Consider the following 18,276-nt stretch of genomic DNA (forward strand, 5'->3'; position numbering starts at 1 on the left):
GTGTTCTTGCATTAACTTTTTATTAGAATGTCCTCGCCTGTGGCAGAGTATCGTCATTTCTTATTTTAAAAGATCGACTGCGCTTTCTAAGAACGAGCGAGCGTTAATCGTAGTGAACGCATGGAGCATTCAACAGCTCAAATTACAGGCAAGGATGGCCTACACAAACAGACGCACTCAATTTTTTTCCTTTTTCCTAATGCATATATATTCATATATCTGTCTTGATTCCATGATGGTTTTATTGCACCGCAGAAAATAGAGTAGCACAAGCTGAAGAGATGGAAGCACTGCAGTCCATATATGGCAGTGACTGTACTGTTTCCCAAGATGAGCATTATTGCCAGGTATTCAATTTTATATATGAATAGAAATCTCAAAATGAAATTATGAAATAACTGGCTTATGCCTCCACATTTTCAAATCATTTGAATAAGCTAATTTCTATCATCATGACCTGAAGTAATTTTTTTGAACACGTCAAGTGTAGGTCTTGGCCTATGTTATAGCTTGCCAAGTCTTCCTTCAGTTGAGAGAAAAAATGTTTTGACATGTTTTGTTTAACAGATTGTTTCAGATACCCAATACGTTTTTCTTGGCAAATCCCATATAACTGAATCCAACAGGAAACCCAATAATAACAGTAATCATACCTGCCAAATTGTTGGGACTGTAATGCTAATTGAGGTTGAGCTCAATTCATCAGCTTTTTAATCAAATATCATCTCGGAACAAAAGCAGGAATGCAGATATTATATTTGAGCAGAGCATGAAACCATGGTAGAGAATTAACCATCTTTAAGCCACGTGTATATAGACAAAAAATAATGGGTATTTAGATGTAAACCAAATTAGTTTGCTGCAAGGTCCGTTACAGGCGTCTCTATGCTATATGGTTTCCTGAGCTGTTTAGCGCACCTTGTGAAGAATAACTAGTCTTCGGTGTACATCCGATTGCCAATCCCCGTCAATTTGTTCCGTACTAAAAAAAAACGATTTGCGCCCCCTCCTCCCCCAACCCTGCCAACATTCTGTGATTTGGATGCATGTCAATTCTGCTGTTAAAGTAAATATCAGATCTTTGCCATAAATCAGATGAATTTCTTGATTTAGTCTATAGCCAATACAGATGGATCTTCACAATCTTCTTTCACATTATTAGCTTTATTCGACATTTTGATTGACAACTCAGTTATTCTCATTTTTGTTCACGCTAAACAGAAAGTAGAGGCTAAATAAAAGGGACTGCACATAGCCTGTCCCTTGTCAGTTTTTTGACAATGATGTCTTTAATTATTCAACATTTTTCGGGGTCAGTATGCTCATGAAAGCAGTCATCGTGTAAATGCTGATCCAATACCTATCCAGATTGTCACATTGAATCAACATCCTTAAATATGATACCCATTCTTCGCCTTTGCTCTGTTTGAATGGGATTGTCCAGCCAATTTTTTACTTTGAAGTTGATCCTCTTCTTACCCAAGATGGAGCAAATGCGACTAATGCTTTTAAATTTTTAATGGTTTCAATGACAATTTTTGAGACCAAAATCGAAGCAGTGGTCCTGTTAACACAAGGTATCATCAAAGCTTCCATCTTGTTGATGTGTTTTTTAGACACCTCTAACACATAATAAAGTAAAGGTACTTTACCCTCTCTTGATCAAAATCACCTCGGATGATAAATGTATGCTCAACCAAGACGACTCCAAGGTTCCTATTGTCAGGTCTTGACGTGTGGGTAACTCAATGGTCGATGTGATTTGCTGTATGCACAAAGGGACTTACACAATTGTTCTAATCAAACCAAATTTTCATGAATAGAAGTGTATTTGCCACAGTTTTGAAATGACTTATGATTTAACAAGATGAGCACTTATCATATCTCTAACAAAGATTTTGAAATAAAATGCAAAAGGAAAAGGTTTAGGAATTCTATTCTAATCCTAGAATGCAATAGATAGTAAACTAGTATACCTAATTTTAAAAAACATATGTAAAATATGCCAAGATATATCTTATAAAAGAAGAGAATCATTTGTAAAATATATGTTCTTCTAAAATACTAAACATCAAGAATACAAATCCATTAAAGTCTTGCATACAAAAAGCTGTGAATCTAGTGGAGACAAGTGGCGAGGGTTCCATTTTATTTGGAATAATAAAATAACACCTCCACAAAAGCTGAAACATGGCATATTTCATGCATTTACCTGTCATTTGCATGTCAAATTGTTTCAAAAATGGATTTTTGTTTACGGACATTTTGATGTCATTGTAGATGCCTCTCGGCATAATGACTCTATGAAATTCAACTATGCTTAGTTTTGTCATACATACAACAACTATACGAAGCTTAGTGCAATCTTCTAAGGTAATCAATAGATATTCAAATTTATACCCACAACACTAACACCATCCATTTGATGCATATCAATAAGCAAGTAAAAATTGAAGTTAAGCTTAGATGAAATTCCAATTGACCACCCAAGGCAAATTTACAATCAGCAAATAGCTAGTGGTATGGATAAACGAATTTCATATAGATCCATTCAACAATTTCTTCATTCAACTAAAATACTTAGCAAAATTATAAACTAAATTGAGGATTCAATTCAATTTTGGCAGCATCAAAGTGACAATTCTCAAAACCTCTCTTTTACAAATGAGAGGAGAAGGGGTTTATATAGAGTCTCAAATGAAATGAATGGCCAAGATTCACTAGAATCAAGGGCCAAGATCATGCCAACACAACCCTAATTGGGTTTTCTAGCAAAAAATGAAATCTTATCCATATCACAAAGCTCGAGGAATGAGGTCCAATGAGATGCCGCTTAGTCATCAAGCAAGCTGTCTTCTAGAAGATTCCTTCCTCTATCCCTCTTTTTGGCTGCATATTCAACGAATCTGGACATGACTGAATTGATTTCTTCCATTGTGACACTTGGCAAACCATCCCGCTGCAATTCAATCACATCTAAGGCATCTGAGCAAGCATCAAAGTGGTTCTCCCAATCTGGTGTATGCTTTTGCAAGTTGCTGATGAAGATCATAAGGGAGATCAAATCGTCCAATTAATTCTTCCTGATAGACTCTAGCCCTTGAAAGTAAACAAACTTCATCTTCTCTTTCAATCCCTCCAAATTCAAGCTGCTAGGAGTGTTTACATCTTGTCCCAATAATTCCTCAATTGAACTGAGGATCTTTGATTGTATCTCTAAGATTGATCCTTCCATTTCCATGCACTCATCTCTTGCATGATCGAACACTGATTTCCTCATTGCTAAAGAACAATATCATCCATGGAAATCATATACATTTCCTTCCTGAATTACTCCCTCCTGGATTAATGTTGATGTAGGAATCCGGTTCAACACCTTGAGGCGAGGAATAGTCTTGTCTTGGACTAGTTGAAATTCTTCCCATACTACCTCCAAGCATTGTATCCTGTTTATGAGTAATGTTGTCCTATCATAGGCATGGACAAATTGGACTAGGAAGTCCTTTGCTTTCTTCAAAATATCCTCGATCCACTTTCCAACCCCCTGATATGTACTCCTCATTGCCTCGTGATCATTAAGTGACTCTTGACCAATAGCGATGGGTGGAACAAATGTAGGATCCTCACGCCTTGGGGGATTCAACAACTCCTCAATGTATTCCTTGAGTTTCTTGTTCTCTATTTCTAACATTTCCTTCTTCTCTTCAACTCTGTATAACCGTGCCTCAATAGCCTTGGCGGAATCATTCAGCTCTTGATACTCTTGTTGTTTTGTGGATGGTTCAAGATCAATCGTTGTAACCTGATAGTCCATGGGAGTGATCTCATCTCTAGGCTTGTCAACTGCTGGGACAACCACTTGCAAAATGCGGGATCCTGAATCATCTCTAGTAATTTTAGAGAACTTCTTTGCCTTCTTTTCTTTAGCCTTACCAATCCGGGCTAAGAAGTCATCTATATCTTCCATGGGCTGCATTTCTCCAACTTTCTTCTTTTCCATACTGTTCATCAACCAATCAAGAATTGTAGAAAACTCCATTCTGTTGATGTGTTTTTAAGCACATACAAACACAGAATAAAATACCCGAGTATCCTATCCTCTCTTGAACAAAGTTACTCAAATGTTGAAGATTAGCTTAAGGGTCACTTGAGACAACTCCAAGGTTCATAAATGTCGGGTCACGACGTGTGGATAAGCATAGTTGGTCGTTGTGATTGCTGTTTCTTCAAGGGGCCTTACGTACTTCTTAGGATATGAATGCTTGATTTTCAACGAATGGTCTTATTTCGAATGATATGCAATGAGGCTCACTTACTACTACTAATGGATGTTTATCAAAAAAATTGCAAAAGATGAGGGTTTAGAGATACTAAACTACGCCTAGAATGCGAGGATGAAGGATGATTACTAGTGAAACTCTACTAGTCTTAGTATTGCCATGCAAGAACAACTCCACCAAAACTAGTGCAATCTTCTAAGGAGATTAAATAAGTATTCCAATTATTACCAAACATAGACACCATCAATTGAATGCATATCAATGATTGAATAACAATTAGAACTTAAGCACATTTATGAATACCAGTTGACCACGCAAGGCAAATTTGCAATCAACAAATTGCTAGTGGTATGGATCATGAGTTTCACTATGCATCATACACAACAACCTAACATTCACTTAAATACTCAAACAAAATCCTAAAGCTTGAAATGACAAGATGAATAACCACGCAATTGCTTCAAAGATTGAATAGAAACACCACACTCCAATGTCTTTATTAATCTTAGCAGCAAAACAACAACAATTCTTCAAGTCTCCCCCTTTTACAAATGAAAAATGGAAGCTTATATAGAGCTCCAAAAGAATGAAGGGCCAAGATTATTCTAAAATCGAAGGCCAAGATTAAACCACATAGGCCCTAATTAGGGTTTCCAACCAATTTTACTAAACACTAAGCAACAAAAAGTGGAGCTTTATCTTTAACATCAACAACGAGGAGTAAGAACGAATAAACAATTTGGATGCCAGCTAATTTTCCAGCAGATCTTCTAGAACCTTGTTTCCTTTATCCCTTTCTTTGATTCCATATGCAATGAATCTAGACATGATTGACTCAAGCTCCTCGATGGCAACACTTGGCAAAGCATCTAGCTGTAGATCTACCACGTCCAACTGATCAGAACACGCCTCAAGAGTCTTCTCCCACTTTGTTTGCCTTCTCTGGAAGTGACTTATGAAGATCATGAATGAAAGGATATCATTCAACTGGCTTTCTTGAACTGACTTCAACCTCTGGAAGTAGACACTCTTCACCTTCTTCTTTAATTCTTCAAGATCTAAACCATCTTCTTCATTCATTTCTTGTCCTGACAACTCTTCCAATGATATGAGGATCTTTGATTGTATGCCTTTGACTGATTCTTCCATTCTTTCACATTCTCCTTTCACCCTATCAAGTGTTGTCTTTATCATCATCAAAGAGCTATGGCAGTGATGGAAGTCATAAATGTTACCTTCTTGTATTACACCTTCTTGTATCAATACTCGAACTAGCATATATCACAACACCTTGAGGCGAGCAATCATCTTGTCTTGAGCCATAGGAAAGTTTTCCCACTGAGTTTCCATGCTTTGAAGTCGTCCTCTGAACATTACCACTTCATTGTATACTCTCACTACCTCTTGTAGGAACTCTTCTGCTTGTTTTGAAACATTCTCTATCCATCTCTTTAATTCCAGGTTTGAACTTCTCATTGCTTCAAGATTTTCAAATGACTCCTGGGAGATGTAAGGGGGTGGAACAAATGTTTCCTCTTCTTGTTGGATTGGTTTCACTAGAGTTTGTATGTACTCCTTTAATCTTGCATTTTCTGCTTCTACCTTATCTTTCTTTTCTTCTGCTTTGTGGAGTCATTGTTGGATGGATACTAGATCATCCCCCACTTCTTGAAATTCTTGTTCTTCAGTATTGTGTCCAAGGTCAATTGATTGTACTTATACTCCATAGCGGTGATCTCATGTCTGGGCTTGTCAACGATAGGGACCGCTATTTGTAGTATGAGTGATCCTGAATCATCCCTAGAGATATGAGAGAACTTCTTTGCCTTCTTTTGTTCCTTAGCTTGATCAATCCTTGCAAAGAAATCATCTACGCCTCCAATAGGTTTTACTTTTTCATCCTTTCTTTTAGCCATTCAGGTACCGTAGACATTTCCATCCTTTCTTCCAGTCTGCTATCTCTACTGACTTCTTTTGGGGTTGATATGGCAACTTCATCTTGATTCTCATTATGTTTTGATTATAACCTTCTAGATCTTCTATCATGATTGTTCTTTCTTCCACATAATTCGGAATTGGTGATGCTCTATCTTGGACACAAGTAGGTTGTTCCATCCTTTGCTCATCTCCTAAGTTGCCTTCTTCGTTTGAAGTTCGGTTCATTCCCAACTCTCTCACTGAGGAAGTACTTGTGAGTGAAGAGGTAGTGTTTGTCTTTGACTTCTTTCTTCTGGATTCAGCACTAGCAACTTCCTAAATGCTTGCATTCTTCCTTTTCTTGGAAACTTGGACTTCTCCTTCACTATTCACTTCTTCATTGCTCTTCGTTGCTTCATCTTCTTTGGAGGAGGAATCTTCATCCATCTTCCCATACGTGAGTGATGTCCTTTGGCTTCTCAAGTTATTGATTTGCTGATCAACCCACCATCTTGAGTTGTCCAACACATCCTTCATTAAAGTGTTGATGTCGGTGAGTTTAGGTTGAGACCCACTAAGTGTTAGGATAGATTTATTTTTCTCCTACTCATATTGAGGTAATACTTGTTCCCCTTCATCTTCAACTTGATCTGGAACTGGGAAGATGTTACATTTCTTGATGAAGTCAATTGACATCTTGGACCACATCTTCTTTCTAACCTCGAACTCATTTGCTAGGTTTGCCCAATAGTCTTCCATATCAATTCTATGCTTGAACCTTTTCCCTCCAATGGTAGGCATTCTATTATAAGGATCAAAGTGTGATCTTTGCTTGTACACACCAAGTTGATAAAACTCTAGCTCCATGTTTGGTGTCTCGGCGGCTTGGGCTGAATAACATGCCTCCATCAACTTACCAATAGAGATAGGGTATGGAATCCCTTGTCTTCCTCCTTTTGGATGAAATCAAACTCTGTTAGCTGCCTTACTACTTCAAGTAGTACCATCCTATCAGTGGGATATCGTGGAAGACGATATGGATGATAAGAACATCCTTGAATCCTGATGTATGAGAAGGTGGGGAATTGGATGAACCACGAACCATACTTTTCTACCAATGCCATTGCTCCTTTAGATAGTCTCATGTGGAGTCCTCCTTGTAACAACCAAGTGAGATACATCGTGAACATATCATGGACTCTCCTAAATTGTTTTTCATGTAGCCACAACTGAGGTTAACAATCATACACCTTGAGCTGTCCTTTTTTGATGCCTACCTCTCCCTTGCATATCAACCCTTTATACCTTATATGTCTAGCCAATGCATATACAACATAGGATCTCATTTAAAATTTTCTTGTTCTATCCAGTTCTCTCAGCTGGTTGTCCAAGTTATCACCGATCAACTTAGCCCAATTTATCATCTTCAAACCTAGAGAGATTTCTTCCACATAACAAAACATCCATATCTCAAATGTTGCCCCTTCTGGACGTTCCATGATTCTATTCAACAAGAATACCATATCACCATATTCTTCTTTGAAATCGAGATACACAAACTTCTTAGGTATCTTAGATTGTGGTTTCTTGGGTCCATTCATCCAGTCTGAAATGATGTGATCTGTACATCTTCCGGATGCTTTTTTAAAGAAAGCTTCTGATTCCTGCTTAGTTAATTCAATCATCTCATCATGGTACGGAATACCAAATGTTTCTCTGATTGCTTCCTCTGTGAGGTGTGCTAGGACCATTCCATTGGATGCTACTATGGTCCTCTCTTTGGAATTGTTGTGCTTTGCGCATTCTACCATCAGTTCACTACACTGGACTGCGGGTGGGAAGCCAGCAGCTTGACAAATTCCATTCTTGATCATGTTGGTTGCCATAGGAGACGGCATTTGCTCATGTGTGCCAAACATCCTCCTCTTGAACTTGGTTAAATCGAACTGCTCCAGGTTGGTGTCTCCAATTTTCCTCCATCTTGAAGTGATCTGAGATTCCGGATAAAAACCCTTGAGCAAAGCCTTCATTTGATCCTTCCTTGATCCCTCTCCAGACATGTCCCTGCAAAAATTTCGGAATTAGAATGCCTTAAAATTAAGTTATGCCTACGTTACTAAGTTCTGTTATTTTATCAAATAATATAAATACTTTTAACTGTATGAAATCAGAACTTAGATTGATTAGATTCTGGAAATATTATGATGATGCATATAACTTACACTTCAAAACTTGAATGTTATAATCTTAAGTCTGATTAATACTTAGAAAATTCTGAGTTTTACCTCTCCTTTTTAATGATTCTCAAGTTCTGAAGTTAGGTTCCTGAGCAAAGAGATGACTGAATTTTGATTAATACTCAGAAATCAGGTTTAAACCTCTTAGGCTTTGGTCTTCGACCAGCCTCTTAATTCCTCCCCTTAATGCCTTGATGCTCTAGGACTCTTACTTTCAGCTTATAATGAATGGAATTGTGATGCTGATTAAGACAGGTTTATATATATCTAATGCCAACGAATTCCTTCCAACTGTCATTTCTTTAATTGCCGATTCCTAGCATTTAGCTTGGCCTTTTGTTTTTAAGACAAGTTTGCTGGACCTTCTTTCACAGTGAATTCAAATTGACTGGATCAGATCGATGTTGATGCACTCCTCCTTTCCTCTTTATGACCATTCACTGAATAATTTTAGTCTGATATAGTGCGATTTCTAGGAGAGAGCAGAAATGATTTTATTGTGAATTCATTATTGTTTGAAAGTCTCCTTATATATGTGTTTTGGATGAGAAGTCGCACCTCTCCATGTTTTAAACAAGCCGACTTTATTAATAAAAAAACGTTTTGTTATTTAATTTCTAAATTGCTTTGCATTGAATTAAACCCCTTGCAATTTTACTTCTCCTCTTAGCCGACTTAATATAGATGAAGTGTCATCTTGCTTTGAAACGCTCATCAACCTCCACCCATTGACCTTCCAACTTGCATATCTAGAGGTTTGAGTTTTTAACTTAATGATTTCAAATTTTCAACCTTCATCTTTAGAGGTTTGATGATTTCAACTTACACCCTTGCGACTGAAAAAATGTCATGCTTCCATCTTCATTTAACGAATCAACCCTTTCCTCCTTTCAACGAACTTTTAACTTGCACCTTGAGGAGTTCAATTTAAATCTTAACCTTCATCCCTGGAGGTTTGATCTTCATTCTAACCTTGACCTTTGGAGGTTCGATGGTCTCAACCCTCATCCTTAGAGGTTCGATTTCCATACTTAGTTATTTCCAACCTCCATCTTTGTAACTTGGAAAAGCGAACTTCATCCCCTTATACGTCTCAACTTCCATCCATCTAGGTTGAATTTGCCTTGTCATTGGTTTTAACTCTTATGTTTAGAGGTTTGAATTTTGAATTGAGCAATTTCAAACTTTCACCCTTGGGACTTGGAAGTATCATGTGTGTGAGGTGTCGATCTTATCTTCTCCTTTATTCATCGAATTCATCTTTCATATTCTTCAAGTGAACTCTATCTCTCTCAATTTATATCTCACCATCCTCTATCCGCCCAGGTTGGAATTCGTCTCATTTAACCTTCAAGTGTGTGCGTTCCTCTTTGATCTCGCTTAATAATTCTGTATCTTTCATCTTTGGGAATTTGACCTTGATACTTGCACCTTCTGGAGGTTCGATTTTAATCTGAGTTTTTCATCCTTCAGCTTTGCGAGTTGGAAGTCTCATCTTTCATCCTTTTAATCTTGATCCACGTGACTCAAGATTTTCACCTCAAGTTAGTTCGTCCTGTCATTTTTTGGAGAATTTGCTTTAGTTGTTTAGGGGTTCGAATTTTGCAATGAATGATTTCAACTTCCAGCTGTGTAAGTTGGAATTCAGCTTCAACTTGTTTGTCAAGAGGTTCGGCTTTAACTTGATGATTTCCAGCCCTTACCATTGCAACTTAAAAATTTTGTTCCTTTGTTTTAGCGTTTTAACCTCTCTTTCTTCTCCAGCGAGCTTCATTTCTCACTCCTTTCAACCTTCATGTGCAGAAGTTCGCCAACCTATATACACAGCTCTCATGCTTAGACAATTTTGATAACTTCAACTTGAATCAATCTGCCGGGTGTCCTTAAAAGACAATCATTTGAAGTGAGGTTTGTTATCTTAGAACTTTTGGACCTTGCTAAAATCATATCAGTTTTACCTGTCAAGACCACTTTGAGAACGAATTGTTGCTGGATCACAACCCTATACGACTCAGCAAAGCAAAAAAAAGGAGGGTCGCCATTTGCAATGGGGTGATGTGTGAAGAAGTCACAACACATTCCATCCTCGAGCTGATGATCTTCATCAATTCCTCTCAAGGCGGAAATTATCTCTTCATCGACTCTCCTCTTACCGAGGTCCTCCACATCATCTCCTAAATGGACCTCAAGTTGAATGGTTGGAGATCCTGATTGCTGTTCTTCATCTTCATGTGGTGCTGATTGTGCTGATGCGTGCTCATCTTGATCATTATCTGGTAGGATCTCTGTGTCGGAACCTTGTTTGGGTTCATCGTCTTCACTTGGCATGTCATTCTCCTTAACGGATGAGGAACTCATTGTAGACTGAGGAGTGTCAAATTTGTGCTTCTTGTGTTTGGATTCTTGACTAGCAATCTCCTTGCCCTTTGCTAGTGTTCCTCCAGCTATACCCTTTCTTCTCTTAGGGGCTTGACCATCTTCATCATCATTTGTTCTAACATCACTTATAGTTTTCTCATCATCAATAAGAGAAGACTCTTCTCTTTTCATTTTCTCATAGGTCAAAGTGGTACTCCGCCTCCTTAGCTTGTTGATTTGTCTGTCTACCCATTCTCTAGAGCAATCATTCACTTCCCTCATCAAAATGTTCAAATCCACTACTTTAGGCTGCAACCAATCAGGTGGTGGAACCGGCTTGCCTTTCTCCTTCCCATATTAAGGATGAATATGATTCCCATCGTCCTTCACTTGATCGGGAATTGAAAAGAAGTTACACTTCCTCACGAAGTCCACTGACATTCGAGACCACATCTTTCTCCTAACTCTGAACTCATCTATAAGATTTGACCAGTAGTCCTCGATGTCAACCTTGTGTGTAAACTTCTCTCCTTTGGTTGTTAAAATCCTCTGGAATGGATCAAAATGGTTCCTCGCCTTGTATATTCCAAGATGGAAAAATTTTAATTCTTCGTTAACTGTATCTATTGCTATTGCAGTGGGGCATATCTACATCATTTTCCCAAGGGTGATAGGAAAAGTTGTACCTTGCCTATGCTTCGCTTTCTGTATGCAATCAAATTCCAATAGCTGCCTCAATACCTCAAGCAACACCATCTTGTTAGTCGGATACCTGGGAAGCTTGTAAGGTTCAGAGGTGAATCCCTGGATTCTTATGTATGTGAAGGTAGGGAATTGGATAAACAATGATCCTTATTTTTCTACTAATGACATTGCCTCCTTGGACAACCTCTTATGTAATCCACCTTGTAGCAACTGTGTAAGGTACATGGTGAATGTATCATTCACCCTTCTATATTGTTCTTTCTGATGTAGGTGGAGTTGCAGATAGCATTCATATACCTTATGTTGTCCTTGCTTGTTCTCGAATTCACCCTTTGCATATTAGTCCTTTGTATTTGATGTTTCTTGCTAGCATTTAGACTAAGTAAGAAGTCATGTAGAAAGACTTCGTTGTCTCCAAGTTCCTCAATTGGATATCCAAGTTATCACTTATAATCTTCGTCCAATTTATCATTACTGTTCTAGTTGATATCTCCTCAATGAAATAAAACATCCATGACTCAAATAAAGCTCCCTGAGGTGCTCCCATGATCCTTGTTGAGTAGGAAGATCAAATCACTAAACTCTTCTTTGAAATATGAACTTAGGAGTTTGTTCGGTAGCTTGGAATGGTGACGCCTTGTCTCAAGAACCCACTCATTGTTAATGAGAGTCATACATGCATCTGGTCCTTTCTCGAACATAGCTTGGGCGTCCTCCTTAGTCCTTGTTTGCATCCCTTGGCAGTTGGGAATCCCAAATGCTTCTCTTACTGCATCTTCAGTGAGAAATGCGAGCACCAACCCCTTAGGTGTTTGGATTGTTCTTGACTGTGGGTCGTAGTGCCTGGTACACTCAACCATGAGCTCATTGCATTGTATTGTTGATGGGAATCTAGCTGTATGGCAGATTCCACTCTTCATTATGTTAACTACCAAGGGAGAGGGTAGCTGGTTCTTCGTTCCGTACATCCTTCGTTTCATCTTTTTCCTATCCAGGTACTCCATGTTGGTGTCTCCAACCTTCTTCCATTTGGAAGATATCTGAGATTCCGGATAGTATTTTTCAAGTACTTTCTTCAACTAGGTCTTCCTTGCAGCCATCCTCGCCTTTGACATGGTACTTGTATGAAGCTAGAAGTCAACAAACTTGAACAAATAATTTTCCAGAATTAACCTAGGTTCTAATTTTAGTTGATTTTCAGACTTGTTAGCTTTCTAAAATCAGAAAATTGAAACTATGCAATGCTGATTCTGGAAAATACAAAGGGTTTGATCTAAATCTGGAAATTTTGCCTTGAAGAAACCTGATTTTCAGACTTATGAAAGGTCTGATTATAATCTATAAGTCCAAAAATATCCTTCAACTCAGAATTAAGAATGATGTTGCAACCAAATTCGCTGTCTAAGTCTGATTTCTGAGTGTGAAAGTCTGAAAAATGTCTGAAAATCGTGTCTTATCAGCTGAAAGTCATCCTTTTCCTTGTGCGATTCATGTAGCTGATGCAATCTGCATTTGTTTTGGCTGGAAATGATACGTTTTTCCCCTTGAAGTGATGGCGTCTTCAGCTGGCAATGGCATCTTCAGCTATGTGTTGCAAAATGTCTTTAACGATGGCACCATTGATGCCTCAGGAAAATACTGCAGCCCTTCCTCGTCTTGTTGACTTAGGTGATTCTGAACTCCTCTTCTTCTAGCTCACTTGACCTTGAATCAGTGACTTAATGATTATTATATTGCTTGCTGGTATGTGTTTTATTCAGCATTTCATCTCTTGTTTTCACCACACAGCGAATGTGGGACAAATAAAATGTTAAATCAGCAAGGTGAGGAAAAATGATATGCATAGGGACAATAAAATTCAGCCACATTTACCTTTTGTTTTGTCCACCAAATGAAATGGTGGAGAATCGATTTCCATCTGGACAGATTTGTCCTTAAAATCCTCATTTAATTTGATCTCATGCCCTTTGGTGGAAAATTGATGCTCATTGGGACACTTAATTTTGGTCAACTCTTTGTAATTCAGCCCCAAGTGGAAAATCGACCTCCATCAGGACACTATATTCATGTTATTTTTGCATCATTTAATCCTTTACTCCTCAAGTGGAAAATCGATCCTCATCAGGACACATGATTTTGCTTGATTCACCTTACTTTGGTCACTTTTCCCTCAAGTGGAAAATCGTGGGTCATCAAGACTTTCACTTTCCTTGTATATTTTCACCTCACAAGTGTTGATGCAAGAAAGGTGCGTGCTAATCTTTTGGTCAACACATAATAGAATACTGAGCTGATCTCATTCTCTCTTGGGTAAGGGAGTCCCTAATGCTGCTCAAAATGATCAAAAGGGGACAACCTCAAGGTTTCTACTGTTAGGTTTTGACTTATGGGATAACTAAGCAGTTGATGTGTTTGCTGGTAAACACAAGGAGACTTACGCCTGCTGCTAGGATAACTTTGGGAAGGGTTCTAAAGGTGTCTCTAAGACTCTACAAGTTTTACATTCATCAGATCTTCATTAAGCATGATGTTGTTTTGAATACTTAGCTACAGATTTTAAATAAACAAAAAAAGATAAGGGCAGAGATACTCAACTATCCTAACTAGAACAACGTTCTGAATTAATAGACTGAACTTTCAAAAAACCAGACCTTGCTTTGCCAGTTTTAAACACAACTAAGTAGAGGCTGGTGCAATCTTCAAAGGATTACATAGATTTTCAAACTACTAACTGCTTACATTGAACTTCAAAGCATTCATCCATCTTAACATTTAGTATCGAACTAAATTCTGTAAGTGTTCAGACTAACCATGAATAGAAATTAACAATCAGCTAGTTTCCAATGGTATGAATTGAAAGTTCTATAAAATATCAACTCAAGATAGCCATTCCATAATAAAATGCACAAATTGATATAAAAGATGGAAAGAAGTAGAACCATGCACTCACAGGATATTCATACACAGGTTAGTCTTTCAACATTTCTGTATTGAATTTGACAGAGTTTCAACAACAATTCATATTCTTACAAAAATAAGAGAGAACAGGCCCCCTTTTATAGAATTTCAAAATTTAGATGAATGGCCAGGATTTAATTCAGCAAATGGTCCAGATTCATCTACAAAATATGGCCCCCCCCATATCTAGTAAAGATGTATTTCACATCCCAACTAACTATGCAACTACCAGCCATTAAGTTGTCCCAAAAAGTAAATAGCACGGAGCTCAAAACATACTTTTGGAAGCTGAGGAAATAACTAACTTTGGGGATTGTATTTTATCTTTTTGATAGCCCAAAAATAGATATTTCTTCTTTTATGGAAATAATTTTTTTTCATCATCTAAGTACTTTTGCCATATATCTCTGCGGGCTACCCACTCTGCCTGAATGCAATTTTGGAACCTTACCAAGATTGCCTTCATTTCTTGCAAGGGAGGCATGGGCGTGTTATCCAACCGAAAACTAGTGTCCCCACAATGACTTTCCACCCTACTTAATTGCTGATGCCAATCAACCTTGTTGTCCTCGTACTGGCATATTATTGTCTATAATCTGCTAGCACCCTACATGTCTTGCTTGGTGTACGGGGTTTCGTCATTTTTCAATTGACTTATCCAGTGGAGTTTTAATGCATTAAAGTCCATCTTGGGCCTTTTGTCACCAATCAAATTTCCTAGGAGTCGGGAGCAACAATCTCCAACGAATGACAAGGCATGCTCGCAAGTTTCCCATCTCGCATTAGTGACGTCCAAGACATCGTTCTTCAACCTCAGGGCCTTGTGCCAATTTTAAACGACGCTGAAGTCATGTGGATCAATAATTTGTTGACCCGGGGAGATCTCAGAGAAGGTCCATACTAAGGCAGCCATGAGAGGAAGTAGATTATTAACCGCTGCCCTTAGTCCTTTTACATTATTTTGAATGGACTTCACTGTTTCAAGTTTTCCGTCCATGTTCTCTTCTAAGAGAATCAATTCCTTAAGCACCTGACTCCCCTTTCTATTAATTCTTTGAACCATTCCTGCACTACCTTGGTCGAGGCTCTTATCTTGTAATGTCCCCTACTTTTTGATTACATGAATTTTGCCTTAAATTAGTGATTCCACAATATAGTTTATCATTTTTTTAATATATAAGAGTAACTACTTCTAGTCATTCGATAAACTTAGGAATAGACCAATGAATACATGGATTAATAGCAAATATAGAATGATAAACATCTCTTTCTACCCATAATCAATCATAGTTTAGTTTGGTAGGAAAGCCTAGTGAGGGTGCTTGTAAACTGCTCAACCCAACTAAGCCCAAGAGCGCGCAACATCCCACTATGACAACTCACCTCTTGGCCCACAAGAGGTAGGAACGTCCCACTATGACAATTCCATCCCTTGGGGTGACCTACTTAGCTTGGGAGAACCGGTAAATTGCAATTCGCTAACTTACTTCCTCCATTCATTCGTTTGATTGATTACGAGATAAGACACACATATATAAATAATCTAAGAAAATATAATCAAAGTAATTTATTTTATTATATTCATAATAACATATTGTTGGTTAATAGATTTATCACCTAACTCTATATTCTCATGCCCACAAAGGTGACAAATGTAACCACAGTTGAACCAGTCTAAACAAACTATCTACTGACTGATTCTCTGCTTATTCTACAAGGTGGCAACTACCTTCCTTCATATAATATTCAATGAATAAAGAATTAATCAAAATGCTTTTAACCCGAAAGCAAGTAAGGAAAGAGCTTTTAATGAGAAAGTTTTGCAAAGGCACGCACAAACACAAGACACTATTTTTAGATTTTCCAGATTTTGAATCAACCAGATTACCACAAAATATCATTCACAGATAATATTCTTGTAGCAACAGAAAATTTAAACCATTCACCATCTCAAATATAAATTCATCCACTTATAACCATTCAAAAAGAAAAGAAGGCATCCACACACCATAATTCAAAGATTACGTATATCTGAAAGCCACCAACAGTTTTTCTATATTAAAAACAGTAAAACAGAAATATGCTTAAAGAAGTTTATGCTCTTAAGAGTAAAACAAAGTTTGCCCAAAAGATCCCCTAAATCTACTAATCAACTTATTTACAACTATTCCCCCCAAGTCTTTACCGTTTCAAGATATGGTTCCTTTAAAGATGACGGTCTTGAAAGTGACCGTTCCCAAAACAGAAAAAGATCCATCAAACAACAAAAACTATAACCCATCACAAAACCACAAGACCTATGGTTCATCACACGACTACAAGTCTATAAAGTCACCGGACTTAGGTTCTAGCGTCAGGCGTCGGATGTTGCCCTGCGATCCTTCTATCAATCTCTTCTGCTTTTTCTTCTTCTTAAATCAGCGTCAAGAGAATATTACTAAATTTTTCCTGGTCAAGCACGGTATCTCGGAAAATGTCAGTCAAATCCATGAGAATGTCTTCCTGCAACTCTTCAACATTCGATTGCACCACAAGGCCTTTCTTAGCTTTAAGCACCATCTTGCTGAGGTGGATTATCCGGGTGTCTTCCTACTGCGAGCTCGTCTTGTAAATGTTGTTCGTGATTCATGGCTTGTTTTGCAATCTTCCCCAGTGTATCGACAACTTTTCTATATTCACTGAAATTGGTACATGCTTTCCATGCAAAAGGAGTAACTGTCGAACTATATCCTCCTGCTCTTTCTCCGGCCAATTCAAATTTGGATTATGAAATGGCAATTCACCGTCGTGTGGCAAAACCATTTTGATGCAGGCAAATCATGACAATTTCTTTTTTAGCTATCTTCAAGGGTGGTATATTAATGTTTATGCAAAAAAGACATCAGATGTTGTAACGCATGCCACCACCTTTTGCATGTCTTTAATTGTCATTAATGATGGTACTTTGTAAATCTTCCATTGATTTGTTTCTTGGAAGTTGTGCATGACTTGACAACTGATGAGGACGAAGAGAGTAACAACAAGAGGCGGTTATTCTTGCCAATTGGCAGGCTCATTTAATTCTCGTGGCGCTCAAGCATGACCTATCCTTACCGCCACTCGTGTGGCTACCTCTGCGAGTTACAAAATGAACTTGGAGTTATGTCATCAAAATGTCCTTGCTTTGACATCGGAGCTGTCCTTTAGAACTTTGAGGAAACCCAACTTTAACACAACATAACAGATGTCGGGGAGTTGGAAGGTTGAGCAATTCTGAAACCTTCAAACTCTTTGAAAGATGGCCGTAAGTCCGATCTTTCTCATGGCATCCGAACTTTCGCGAGCTCCCCTAGGTATGTTGGGTGGTCGGACATTTTTTAAAAGTTTAGAACCCCGCAACTAAGTGTTGAAATAATAGCTATGGTCGGATCCTTCAGGCCGACATAGCAAATTACAAATGTGTGAATGGCCTTTGGCCTTGCACATTTATATATAACGATTTATAAGTTATCTTGCCTATTAAAGGGAATCGTATTTATGTTATACGAATTTGTTCCTAACTAAATGTAATTGATTAACAATAATAACATTGTATAATCGGTTTATGAGAATCGGTTATCCCTTGACCCGCCACCTTTGGGAAAGGCACGTTTGGAGAGGCACAACCGACTTGGTCAAGGAGTCATGTTGTTTAGATGACCCACGGATGGATACATAAGAACATCTTTTTCTCTCTAAGCAGGAAGCAACATATGTGTGGGCAGATCGAATCATATACACTGTGATCTGGATATGTGTGGGCAGATCGAATGATATACACTGCAATCTGGAATGTGTGGGCA

The 18,276-nt window shown here is 38.0% G+C and overlaps 1 protein-coding gene across 6 annotated transcripts in view; it reads left to right on the forward strand.

Moving 5' to 3' along the window:
- Window positions 1–223: 223 nt before the first annotated feature.
- The window catches only part of LOC131078626 (uncharacterized), a 153,159-nt gene continuing 135,106 nt past the window's right edge, over window positions 224–18,276 (forward strand). For all 6 annotated transcript variants that reach the window (XR_009113810.2, XM_058016373.1, XM_058016377.1 and 3 more), the window contains exon 1: window positions 224–347. Coding sequence is in view for 5 of the 6 variants with exons in the window: in XM_058016373.1 (XP_057872356.1) it covers window positions 282–347 (66 nt within the window). In the remaining variant the exon portion in view is untranslated. The remainder of the gene's footprint in view (window positions 348–18,276) is intronic.

This window comes from Cryptomeria japonica, chromosome 3, assembly GCF_030272615.1.
Source record: "Cryptomeria japonica chromosome 3, Sugi_1.0, whole genome shotgun sequence".
Classification (NCBI taxonomy): domain Eukaryota; kingdom Viridiplantae; phylum Streptophyta; class Pinopsida; order Cupressales; family Cupressaceae; genus Cryptomeria; species Cryptomeria japonica.